At 52.6% G+C, this 12,260-nt stretch overlaps 1 protein-coding gene across 4 annotated transcripts in view; it reads left to right on the top strand.

Moving 5' to 3' along the window:
- MACROD2 (mono-ADP ribosylhydrolase 2) overlaps nucleotides 1–12,260 on the top strand; it is a 5,612,477-nt gene that overhangs the window by 963,213 nt on the left and 4,637,004 nt on the right. For all 4 annotated transcript variants that reach the window (XM_069234098.1, XM_069234097.1, XM_069234096.1 and 1 more), the window contains exon 4: nucleotides 5,598–5,627. In XM_069234098.1, coding sequence (XP_069090199.1) covers nucleotides 5,598–5,627 — 30 coding nt within the window. The remainder of the gene's footprint in view (nucleotides 1–5,597; nucleotides 5,628–12,260) is intronic.

Here is a 12,260-nt window from a genome sequence, read left to right as displayed (position 1 = left end):
CTAATCAGTCCCACCTTCTTCCCTGGGACCTCAACTAAGTGTGACCCTGGCCGAGAGCAGCCTAATTTCAGGGAGTTGAGGGGGTGATCTCTTTCTAATCCAGGGGTGTAGGGTAGTTGGGATAAAATGGAAGAAGGAGGAGGGTTTGGGACACAGAGTCTCCATTTTGCTACAACTGACCTGCCAGATATCAGTTGCACTGCGTTACAGTACTCCGTGTGTGTGGGTGCAAGTGTGATCTCCATGGACTTGCCTGATGTGTGTGTGTGTGTGTGTGTGTGTTGGAGTGCCTGCATGAAGACAGCCTGCTAGTGATTACATCGACCGGCGGTGCTGGTTCACAACTTGATTTCTTGCCAACTGGATACTACGTTTGACATTGGTTCTACCCATGCAGTCCAGGACCACTGTGCTGCTAAAAGTGTTGTCATTATCTGTGTTTACATATTCTTGATATCGTTGTGATCTGGGGTGCATCCTATAAATGTGTGTGGTATTGCATTACATTAATTGCCAGGGTGGGCCTAGTTCTAACAATGTTTCTCACCACATAAGTGTGCTGGGGTGTACAGTAGGATTTCTCCCAAGTGTACTTGCTACTGGTTTAATTTTATTGCAGTTGAGCCAAGTATTGCTAGTAATATTACCAAGTGTGATTTGTGCCCAGAAGTTCATGATTTTTGTGTTATGTTAATTAATGTGTGTATAGAATACAAACTGCGTTTACCTACCACACCTGTGAAGTCCCTTTTGTGGTGCTCAGTGTATTTATTGCGTGAGAATGCTGTGCCAATGCTTTGCACATTGCCTCTGTGATAAGCCTGACTGTGAGTGTCAATCTACTGAATGGTGAGCACAGGTTATACAATGAGTATAATCACCCACCCCTTCTGGGAGTGATAGGTTCTCCCTAGGTGGGGCCATGCCACAGCCAACCAGAACATGCTGCCTTCATCAGCCCCAATGTCAGGTTGTGACATTTTGGCCTTAGCAAAAGTCTTTTTACCTCTAAATATTGTTCTGAGAGTATTGCTGATCTTAGAGAGGTTCACTGCTGATTACTTTGAATTTGTGGTGAAGCAATCCAATGATATAGAGATGTCTTGGGGCTTCTTGGGGTGTTAATCTCTAAGCACTACATAAAAGCAACATTGGATGTTGGAATGGTCTTTTAATTTATGTATGGCCAAAGAAGTATTAAACTTCAGAAGGTACACATAGTTTGAAATATGTATTGCTTTGTAATATTATTACTAGCAAGGCACTTATGAATGAAGAATCCTACAAATTGCCATAGGAGAGGATGCTGAGGTCATGCTGACGGGCCAGTTGTGCGAGGGGGGCCATGTAGACGTTGAACAGCGTTGGGCTTAGCGAGGAGCCTTGGGGGACGCTGCAGAAGAGGTTGGTGGCTTCAGAGCGGAAGGGTGAGAGTCGGACTCTCTGGGTTCTGCCGGAGAGAAAAGAGGAGATCCAGTTGAGGGCTGTGTCTTGGGTACCGGCTTCGTGGAGGCGATTTAGTAGGGTGCGGTGGCAGACCGTGTCGAAGGCAGCGGAGAGGTCTAGGAGGATGAGGGCTGAAGTTTCGCCATTGTCCATTTGTTGTCTGATGTCATCTGTGGCGGCGAGGAGTGCAGTCTCTGTGCTGTGGTTGCATCTGAAACCGGATTGGGAGGGGTCTAGGATGGAGTTGTCTTCGAGGTAGTGGGAGAGCTGTGCGTTGATGATCTTCTCGATGACTTTCGCTGGGAAAGGGAGGAGGGAGATCGGTCGGAAGTTTTTGAGATCGTTGAGGTCAGCCTTAGGTTTCTTGAGGAGGGGTTGGATTTCTGCGTGCTTCCAGCTGTCCGGGAAGGTAGCGGTGTTGAAGGAAAGGTTGATGATCTTGCGGAGTTTGGGGGCGATGGTGATGTCGGCTTTGTTGAAGACGTGATGTGGGCAGGGGTCACAGGGAGATCCTGAGTGGATGGAGTTCATGGTCCTTAGTGTTTCGGCGTCGTCTACGTGGGTCCAGGTGGTGAGGCGGTCGGCGTGGGAGGAGTTTTTGGGGGTGGGGTCAGGCGAAGGTGCGGTGTTGAAGCTGTCGTGGATGGCTGCGATTTTCTGGTAGAAGAAGGTGGAGAGATTGTCGCAGGGTTTCTGGGAAGGTGGGACGTCGTTGACGTTGGGGTTCCTTGCAGTCGTGTGCGTTGTTGTTAAGACGTTCTGTGAAGTGGGAGCGTTTGGCGAGTCGGATCAGTTTGTGGTGTTCGCGATTGGCTTCCTTGAGGGTAGCAAGGTTGTCGGGTGTGCGCTCGAGGATCCATTTTTTCTGGCAGGTGCGTTTGGAGGTGGTCAGTTCGTCTGTGAACCAGGCTGGTTTTTTCTTTTCTTGGTTGACGGTGGGTCTCTTGAGTGGTGCTAGGATGTTGGCGCAGTTGAGGATCCATTGTTGGAGGTTGATGGCAGCGGAGTCCGGGTCGGTGGGGTCGGGTGGTGGGTTTTTGTCGAGGGTGCTGGCTAGTTGGTCTTCAGTGACTTTTCCCCAGCGGCGGTGAGGCGGTAGTGGGGTGCGGTGGTGTTCGGTGTTTTTCTTGAAGGTGAAATGGACGCAGTGGTGGTCGGTCCAGTGGAGTTCGGAGGTGTGGCTGAATGAGATGTGGTTGCTTGCAGTGAAGAGTGGGTCAAGGGTGTGGCCGGCGATGTGGGTGGGTGTGTTGACCAGTTGACGGAGTCCGAGGCTGGAGAGGTTGGTGGTCAGTGATGCGGTGTTGGCGTCATTGTTGTTCTCCAGGTGGAAGTTGAGGTCTCCCAGGAGGATGTAGTCTGAAGAGGCGAGGGCGTGGGTGCTTGCGAGGTCGGAGATGGTGTCGCTGAAGGGGGCTCTTGGTCCTGGAGGACGGTATATGAGGGTTCCTCTGAGGGTAGTGTTAGGGTCCGTGTGGATCTGGAAGTGGAGGTGTTCGGCTGTCTTGAGGGTGTCGTCCGTGTGGGTGTGGATCTTGAGGGTGGATTTGTGGGCGATGACTATTCCTCTGCCGATTCCGTTGGTGCGATCTCTTCTGGTGATCTTGTAGCCGTCAGGGATGGCGATGGCGATGTCTGGGGCCGAGGAGTCGTTCCACCAGGTTTCGGTTAGGAAGGCTACATCTGGGGCGGTGGTGTCGAGCAGGTCCCAGAGCTCGATGGCGTGCTTTCGTGCGGAGCGTGTGTTAAGGAGGATGCAGTGCAGGTGGTTTGTGTAGGTTGTAGCAGACTTCGGTGTTCTGTTGCAGGTGAAGTTGCTGGTACGGCAGGAAAAAGGTCCTTTGGTGTGCTTCGGGGTGGCCTGGAAGCATTCTGTGGAGGGGCCAGGGTTGAGGGCGAGGAGTTCGCTGGCCGAGTAGCAAAGGCTGGGGATGCGGGGGCGTGAGGACCAGGGGGGGGTGGCGATGGGCGTGGTCCAGGTGCGGACGGGCGCAGACGGGCTTGCCAGTGGCGCGGACGCGCAGCGCCAGCCATTAAGAAGGGAGGGGGGAGGGAGGAGCAGCTGGGAGGCAGGAGGCGGGAGGGAGCGGCGAATGGGGGCACGAGGGGGGCGGGGCCGCAGGGAGGCAGGGGCAAGGGTAGATCGGCAAGGGGGAGCGCCCAAGGGGCGAAAAAACCAGGGACAAAAGCAAGGCACAAACAGTAAGGAAAAGTTCAAAAACAGTCACAAAATACAATTATGGCACAAATTACAATCGGGGTACAGTAATCAGAAGGGGCACAACGGGGGCAGAAGCGCAAGGAGGCAAGGCGCTGAAAAATAGGAAAAACACTTACAGGACGGCGAAAAGCGGCACACGGGACAAGTGAAGCTTAAACAGAGCCCACTAGACACCAGGGATGAGGCGCAGGAGGATGCCTGCGGGTGGAGGAGGGCCTCGAACACGCTAGCAGCAGCGTAGGCGGGGGTCAGGGGCACGAGACAGCTGGGTGGTGCTGCGGACGTGGGGGGTGAGCTCTAGACCTAAAGCAGGTCAGAGGTCGCTCACTCGCGACGCGCAGCGCCAGCCATTAAGAAGGGAGGGGGGAGGGAGGAGCAGCTGGAAGGCGGGAGGTGAGAGGGAGCGGCGAATGGGGGCGCGAGGGGGGCAGGCTGCAGGGAGGCAGCGGCAAGGGTAGATCGGCAAGGGGGAGCGCCCAAGGGGCGAAAACAACAGGGAAAAAAGCAAGGCACAAACAGTAAGGAAAAGTTCAAAAACAGTCACAAAATACAATTATGGCACAAATTACAATCGGGGTACAGTAATCGGAAGGGGCACAACGGGGGCAGAAGCGCAAGGAGGCAAGGCGCTGAAAAATAGGAAAAACACTTACAGGACGGCGAAAAGCGGCACACGGGTCAAGTGAAGCTTAAACAGAGCCCACTAGACACCAGGGATGAGGCGCAGGAGGATGCCTGCGGGTGAAGGAGGGCCTCGAACACGCTAGCAGCAGCGTGGGCGGGGATCAGGGGCACGAGACAGCTGGGTGGTGCTGCGGACGTGGGGGGCGAGCTCTAGACCTAAAGCAGTTCAGAGGTCGCTCACTCGCGATGCGCAGCGCCAGCCATTAAGAAGGGAGGGGGGAGGGAGGAGCAGCTGGGAGGCGGGAGGTAGCGGCGAATGGGGGTGCGAGGGGGGCGGGCCGCAGGGAGGCAGCGGCAAGGGTAGATCGGCAAGGGGGGAGCGCCCAAGGGGCGAAAAAAACAGGGAAAAAAGCAAGGCACAAACAGTAAGGAAAAGTTCAAAAACAGTCACAAAATACAACTATGGCACAAATTACAATCGGGGTACAGTAATCAGAAGGGGCACAACGGGGGCAGAAGCGCAAGGAGGCAAGGCGCTGAAAAATAGGAAAAACACAGGACGTCGAAAAGCGGCACACGGGTCAAGTGAAGCTTAAACAGAGCCCACTAGACACCAGGGATGAGGTGCAGGAGGGCCTCGAACACGCTAGCAGCAGCGTGGGCGGGGGTCAGGGGCACGAGAAAGCTGAGTGGTGCTGCGGACGTGGGGGGCGAGCTCTAGACCTAAAGCAGGTCAGAGGTCGCTCACTCGCGATGCGCAGCGCCAGCCATTAAGAAGGGAGGGAGGAGCAGCTGGGAGGTGGGAGGGAGCGGCAAATGGGGGCGCGAGGGGGGCAGGGTTTTAACAGTATCTAACCTCTCTGGCCCCATACTATTGTAATACAAACAAGTAATAATAACTTGCTATGCCTGTACAAAGGATTTTGGTTCTAGAGGCAACTTGACGTTTTGCTGCTGTTTACTCTGACAGTGGGACATTACTTGATGGTTATAAGGTCAGTCTGTTGACCCTGACAGGTGGTCACTTAGTCAGCTTCCCAATATAGTATTGCAAGCATAGTTCCCAGTTCTGGGTATGTTCCTGAAGGAGCTATATGTACTTAAGTCACACTTCCACATTTTGTGTTATTTGAAGGACTCTTTCAGATACATACCTCTGCACCCCTTTCTTACTCAATTAATCTAAATATTTTATACACAAAAGTGTATTTTTATATGGATGGTACGTACAATTCAAGACTTATGTTTTTTATTCTCCACAAATGTTCATCCTGTTTAACACTTGTTACTTTTTGTTGTTTTTCAGCAAACTCGAGTCTACTTGGTGGTGGAGGGGGTAAGTACTGCATATCTTCTTTGTGAGAATTGTTGTACTATTTATGATGGAAAGAGGGCCTACATTTAACGTTCATTTTAATCAAGGTGGGTGTCATTAACCATTGCAGATTATTTTCAGATATTTTCAACCAAAATAAAGCTTGTGTAATTTACTTGGCATACAATTGTATACGTTACAAAAAAACACACAGGGCCTGATTCAAAAACTGCACTTTGTAGTATGTTTTGTAGCACTACAAAAGGCACTACAAAAACATATTACCAAATGTGAGTTCTCCACACCAACTGCTGCGTCTCCACACACACAGGATTTAATAGTAAATGTGGGAGGGACACAGGGGAGTGGGTCGGAAAAGTGGCTAAAGGTAATGGGATTAAGGCAAAGTGAGAAGGAGGTCAGGGAGGGATTTCACCTACCAACACAAGAGTGAGCAAATGTACTCTGTGGGTGAAGACATCTAACTTACCCTTTTGTCCTAAGTTTACACTCAGAGTTTGTGAATACCAAAAGTAGTAAACCTCCTCCAACATTTAAGTTATCTTGGTAAATCAAGCCCACAGACTTTTCTTTCTTTAATTGTCACGTCTTTGATGCCAGATAGGGATGTCAAGAAACTTACCTGGATAACGGAGACTGTTTAACTGCATCTTTTGTCTACAGAATTTCTTTTGAGTAAAAATGATTATCTCCTCAAGGATGGTTCATTACATTGCCGAAACTGGAAACTGGTTGGTTGTAAAAGTTGTAATTAGCCTTCAGAAGTAAACTTACCTTTACTAACTTCAGGTGGTCTTTACTTTCAAATCAAATCAAATCAAATCATTAACATTTATAAAGCGCGCTACTCACCCGTGCGGGTCTAGGGCGCTAGGGGAAAAAGGGGGGTTATCGCTGCTCGAACAGCCAGGTTTTTAGGAGTCTCCGGAAAGCGGAGTGGTCCTGGGTGGTCCTGAGGCTGGTGGGGAGGGAGTTCCAGGTCTTGGCCGCCAGGAAGGAGAAGGATCTCCCACCCGCCGTGGAGCGGCGGATGCGAGGGACAGCAGCGAGTGCGAGGCCAGAGGAGGGGAGGAGGCGGGTGGGGACGTAGAAGTTGAGGCGTCTGTTGAGGTATTCCGGTCCCTTGTCGTGGAGGGCTTTGTGTGCGTGGGTGAGAAGTCGGAAGGTGATCCTTTTGCTGACTGGGAGCCAATGCAGGTGTCTCAGGTGTGCGGAGATGTGGCTGCTGCGGGGTACGTCGAGGATGAGGCGGGCCGAGGCGTTTTGAATGCGTTGCAGGCGATTTTGGAGTTTGGCTGTGGTCCCGGCGTAGAGGGTGTTGCCGTAGTCCAGGCAGCTCGTGACGAGGGCGTGGGTCACGGTTTTTCTGGTGTCGGCGGGGATCCAGCGGAAGATCTTGCGGAGCATGCGGAGGGTGAGGAAGCAGGCGGAGGACACGGCGTTGACTTGCTTGGTCATGGTGAGAAGAGGGTCCAAGATGAAGCCGAGGTTGCGGGCGTGGTCTGTGGGGGTCGGTGCGGTGCCGAGGGCCGTGGGCCACCAGGAGTCGTCCCAGGCGGACGGGGTGTTGCCGAGGATGAGGACTTCCATTTTTTCCGAGTTCAGCTTTAGGCGGCTGAGCCTCATCCAATCTGCGACATCCTTCATACCCTCTTGTAGGTTGGTCTTGGCGCTGGCGGGGTCCTTGGTGAGGGAGAGTATAAGTTGGGTGTCGTCGGCGTAGGAGGTCATGATGATGTCGTGCTTGCTGTTGCTTGATGTAGGATGTTGGCGAGGGGGCTCATGTAGACATTGAAGAGTGTCGGGCTGAGCGATGAGCCTTGAGGTACGCCGCAGATGATCTCGGTGGGTTCTGAGCGAAACGGAGGGAGGTAAACTCTTTGGGAATGGTTTGCGAGGAAGGAGGCGATCCAGTCCAGGGCCTGGCCTTGGATCCCGGTGGAGCGGAGGCGTGTGATTAGGGTGCGGTGACAGACAGTGTCAAAGGCAGCCGAGAGGTCGAGAAGAATGAGGGTGACTGTTTCACCGTTGTCCATCAGGGTTCTGATGTCGTCTGTGACTGAGATGAGGGCGGTTTCAGTGCTGTGGTTGCTTCGGAATCCGGTTTGTGAGGGGTCGAGCAGGTTGTTGTCTTCCAGGAAGGTGGTCAGCTGTTTGTTGACGGTCTTCTCTATTAGTTTGGCTGGGAAAGGCAGAAGAGAGATGGGGCTGAAGTTTTTCAGGTCGCTCGGGTCAGCCGTAGGTTTCTTTAGTATGGCGTTGACTTCGGCGTGTTTCCAGCATTCGGTGAAGGTAGCAGAAGAAAAAGAAGAGTTGATGACGGTCTGGAGGTGCGGGGCGATGATGTCGTCGGCTTTGTTAAAGATGAAGTGCGGGCAGGGGTCCGAAGGGGCGCCGGAGTGGATAGAGTTCATGATGGATTTGGTTTCTTCCGTGTTGATGTGGGTCCAGTTGTTGAGGGTGATGGCCGGGGATGCGGGTTCGGTGGTGTTTGGTTGGGTCTGGTGTCCGAAGCTGTCGTGGAGGTCGCTGATCTTGCGATGGAAGAAAGTGGCGAGGGATTCGCACAAATCCTGTGAGGGTGTGACGGCGTTGGCGTTGGCGCTTGGGTTGGAGAACTCCTTGACGATGCTGAAGAGTTCTCTGCTGTTGTGGCTGTTTTCGTCCAGTCTGTCGGTGAAAAAGTTTGTTTTGGCAGCGCGGATCAGGTGGTGGTGTTCGCGGGTAGCGTTCTTGAGGGCGGTCATGTTGTCAGCGGTGTGGTCCTTGCGCCAGGCTTTCTCAAGGGCGCGACAAGTTTTCTTAGATTCTTTGAGGGTGTCAGAGAACCAGAGAGGTTTTTTGGTGTTGGTCTGTCGATGCGTGCGTTTGAGGGGAGCAAGGTTGTCTGCGCAGTTGGAGATCCAGTTTGTGAGGTTGAGGGCTGCGTCGTTGGGGTCGGTGGTGAGGGTGGGTTGGTTGGCGGCGAGTGCGGAGAGGAGTTGCTCTTCAGGGATCTTGTTCCACTGTCGACGAGGGATGGGTTGAGTGCGGAGGTGGTGGGTCTCGCGTCGGAATGTGAAGTGGACGCAGCTGTGGTCGGTCCAGTGTAGGGCGGAGGTGTGGCTGAAGAAGACGTGTTTGCTGGCGGAGAAGATAGGGTCGAGCGTGTGTCCGGCGATGTGGGTGGCGGTGTTCACCAGTTGTTTGAGGCCGAGGTTGTCGAGCAGGGTGGTGGTGTTGGGGTCGTTGTTTTGTTCCAGATGGAAGTTGAGGTCGCCTAGGAGGATGTAGTCCGGTGAGGCGAGGGCATGCGGGGAGATGAAGTCGGCGATGGCGTCGCTGAAAGGGGCGCGTGGTCCGGGAGGACGGTAGACGAGGGAGCCTCTGAGGGTGGTCCTCGGGTCGGTGCGAATCTGAAAATGCAGATGTTCAGCGGCGAGAGGGGTGTCTTCGGTGGAGGTGGTGACGCTGATGGAGTCTTTGAAGACGATGGCGATACCTCCTCCTGCTTGGTTGGTGCAGTCTTTCCTGGAGATCTTGTAGCCTTCGGGGATGGCGGTGGCGATGTCTGGAGCAGAGGAGGTGTTCATCCAGGTCTCCGTGATGAAGGCGACGTCCGGTGCTGTGGAGTCCAGGAGGTCCCATAGTTCAACGGCGTGTTTGTGGACGGAGCGAACGTTGACTAGGATGCACTTGAGGTGGTTGATGGCGCGTGGGCTTGTGGTCGTGGTAGTTGCGTGGTGGAAGATGCGTTTGCAGGAGTTGCAGGCGAAGGGTCCATGGGTGCGTTTGGGGTGAGCTTGGAAGCAGGTGTTGGAGCGTCCTGGGTTGAGGGCGTGGAGGGTGGTGGGCTCGTAGCAGATCAGCGGGGCTTGGGAGAGCTGGGGACCAGGGGTCGTGGCGCTGGGCGCGGGTTAGATAGGGGAGATAGAGAGGGGGATGCGAGTGAGGGAGGGGGATGAGGCAGGAGCAGGAGGGCAGGCGCGGGGAGAAGAAGACAGAGGAGGCAGAAGAGCCGAAGGCAGAAGATAGAAGACCAGAAGACCAGAAGAACACAGAAGAAGATACAGAAAACGAAGAACAGAGGGCAGAAGACCACAGAAGAAGATACAGAAAATGAAGAACAGAGGGCAGAAGACCACAGAAGAAGATGAGGAAGAAGAGAGGTGGCAGGAGAGGCTGAGAAGCACACAGAAGAAGAGAGAAGAAGAGAGAAGACAGGGAAAAGAAGAGTACAGAAGAAGATTACAGACGAGGAGCGAGGAGGAAGAACAGAGAAGAAGAAAAGAAGCAGGAGAGAGGGTGAGTAGTGCGGGGCAGAGCGAGGGGCTGGGAGGTGGGGGGTACTTACTGTGAGGTGGGTCTCAGGAACTCAGGAACCTGGAGGAGCTGGAGGAGCTGCAGCGGCAGGGGGAGCGACCTAGCCTTGGGTCAAGGGTCGCTACCACTGTCGCGCAGCGGCCGCCATATGAGGTAGGAGGGGGGGGAGGGGTCAGCTGGGGTCGAATGGGAGCTGGGGGGCGGGGGCGGGGCGTGCAGGAGGTCGCGGCGGGAAAGCGCGAGGGAGGGGGGACAGGTAGAGTGAGAAGAGCTGGGGGAGGAGGGTTTAAGGGTGGAGGGGGGTGAGTGTTAGGAGGTTTGGGAGATTAGGGAGAAAGATAGGAGTAGGGTTGTGAAGATAGGGGAGGGGGGGTTGTAGAGGTGGGTGAGGGTGAGAGGTAGAGTGAGAGGATAGGAAGATAGGTAATAGAGGGGGTGGCGGGAGGGGGGGAGAGATAGAGAAATAGATAGAGAAATAGATAGAGAAAATAGATAGATAGAGAAATCGATAGATAGAGAAATAGATAGAGAGATAGGAAGATAGGAGGAGGTGGAGAGTGAGGTAGTTAGATAGTGGGATAGAGAGATAGAGAGATAGGAGGAGTGAGGGAGGTAGATAGTGAACGGGTTAGATAGGGGAGATAGAGAGGGGGATGCGAGTGAGGGAGGGGGATGAGGCAGGAGCAGGAGGGCGGGCGTGGGGAGAAGAAGACGGAGGAGGCAGAAGAGCCGAAGGCAGAAGACGGAAGACCGGAAGACCACAGAAGACCACAGAAGAACACAGAAGAACACAGAAAAAGATGAACAGAGGGCAGAAGACCACAGAAGAAGATGAGGAAGAAGAGAGGCGACAGGAGAGGCTGAGAAGCACACAGAAGAAGAGAGGCGACAGGAGAGGCTGAGAATCACACAGAAGAAGAGAGAAGAAGAGAGAAGACGGGGAAAAGAAGAGTACAGAAGAAGATTACAGGCGAGGAGGAAGAACAGAAAAGAAGAAAAGAAGCAGGAGCAGGACAGAGGGTGAGTAGCGCGGGGCAGAGCGAGGGGCTGGGAGGTGGGGGGTACTTACTGTGAGGTGGGTCTCAGGAACTCAGGAACCTGGAGGAGCTGGAGGAGCGGCAGGGGGAGCGACCTACCCTTGGGTCAATACGTTTTTTTTTTTTTTGTCAAGAACACACTTAATTACAGGCCTCACACTCTCCTTGCACATACCAAAACCCTCCAATTTTTTAATGAAGACTAATAGTCTTAAAGGAGCCAGTCCCTGCAGAGGCACCCTATATTTGAATTCTGTAATGTAATTCGTCATAACACAATAAATTGGAACCTACTATTTATCTGCCTTGATTACTAAAGGATACCATGCATTAGAAATTCACATTCGGTTGTTAAGCGCCCATCTGTTGCTTCCTATGTGAATTAATATTTACCTAGATTTAGTTAGGTCATGCATTAGCTCAAGCAAAGCTTCACTTATGTTTGCTAATTGGAGGGTACACCCCTGATTTTTGATGCAGGAATTCTCTGCTGAAATCCTCTGTAAAATATGGTATCTGATCTTTGAGAGACATCCTCTATTCCACTTTCACTGTCAATACAATGCATACAGAGCTAGTACCAACTACCTGACTGCTGGTGCCCCCTCACCCAATGACAAGGCAGCCCCTGTCAAGAAGTGTCTGCTTCTTTCAGACCCTAATTTTGAATAAAATGTAAAGCTAACTAGAAGACCGTTGAATCCTTTCAGGTCAGAAATAGAGAAAGTGCAGTACCCATTTGCAACCCCATGTATTCATGCGCTGGATGTAATCCTCACTGCTTATGTGAAACTATTTAGACATTATGCAACTTTAGAACGGTGGCCATAGGCAAAAACAGATTACTGGTGATAATCAAATGTTATTTCCTCCCTGCTTCCAGTAATCCCACAATCCCTGTTTTTATCCACAGAGCGCCCAAGTCTCCTGCAGCTATAACTGCAGTGCCTGTTGACTTTGGGGGTAAAAGATAGCTTATCTATCCCCAAACTAATTATGAAATCTAAACAAAACAATTCATACAAGGCAAACAGGATGCAACCACTACCTCTGTACCTGCAATCAGTGACCCTGTTCGTACACGAAAGGGATGCCCTTAACATAGGATCATGTATGAATTACTATATCACCTCCTTTGGTCTGTCTGGAACTGTCGTAGACTTCTGCAGAGAATTTATCACTGTGTTTTGGTCAACTATGCTCAGATCCGAAGGGGTTATTACAACTTCGGCAGGCCCACCGCAGGACCGCCAAAGCTGTGGGGAGGACGCTGCCATCATGCCGGTAGCGCCCC

The sequence above is a fragment of the Pleurodeles waltl genome, chromosome 5, assembly GCF_031143425.1.
Source record: "Pleurodeles waltl isolate 20211129_DDA chromosome 5, aPleWal1.hap1.20221129, whole genome shotgun sequence".
NCBI lineage: Eukaryota > Metazoa > Chordata > Amphibia > Caudata > Salamandridae > Pleurodeles > Pleurodeles waltl.
This window is presented reverse-complemented; position numbering and strand designations above follow the sequence as displayed.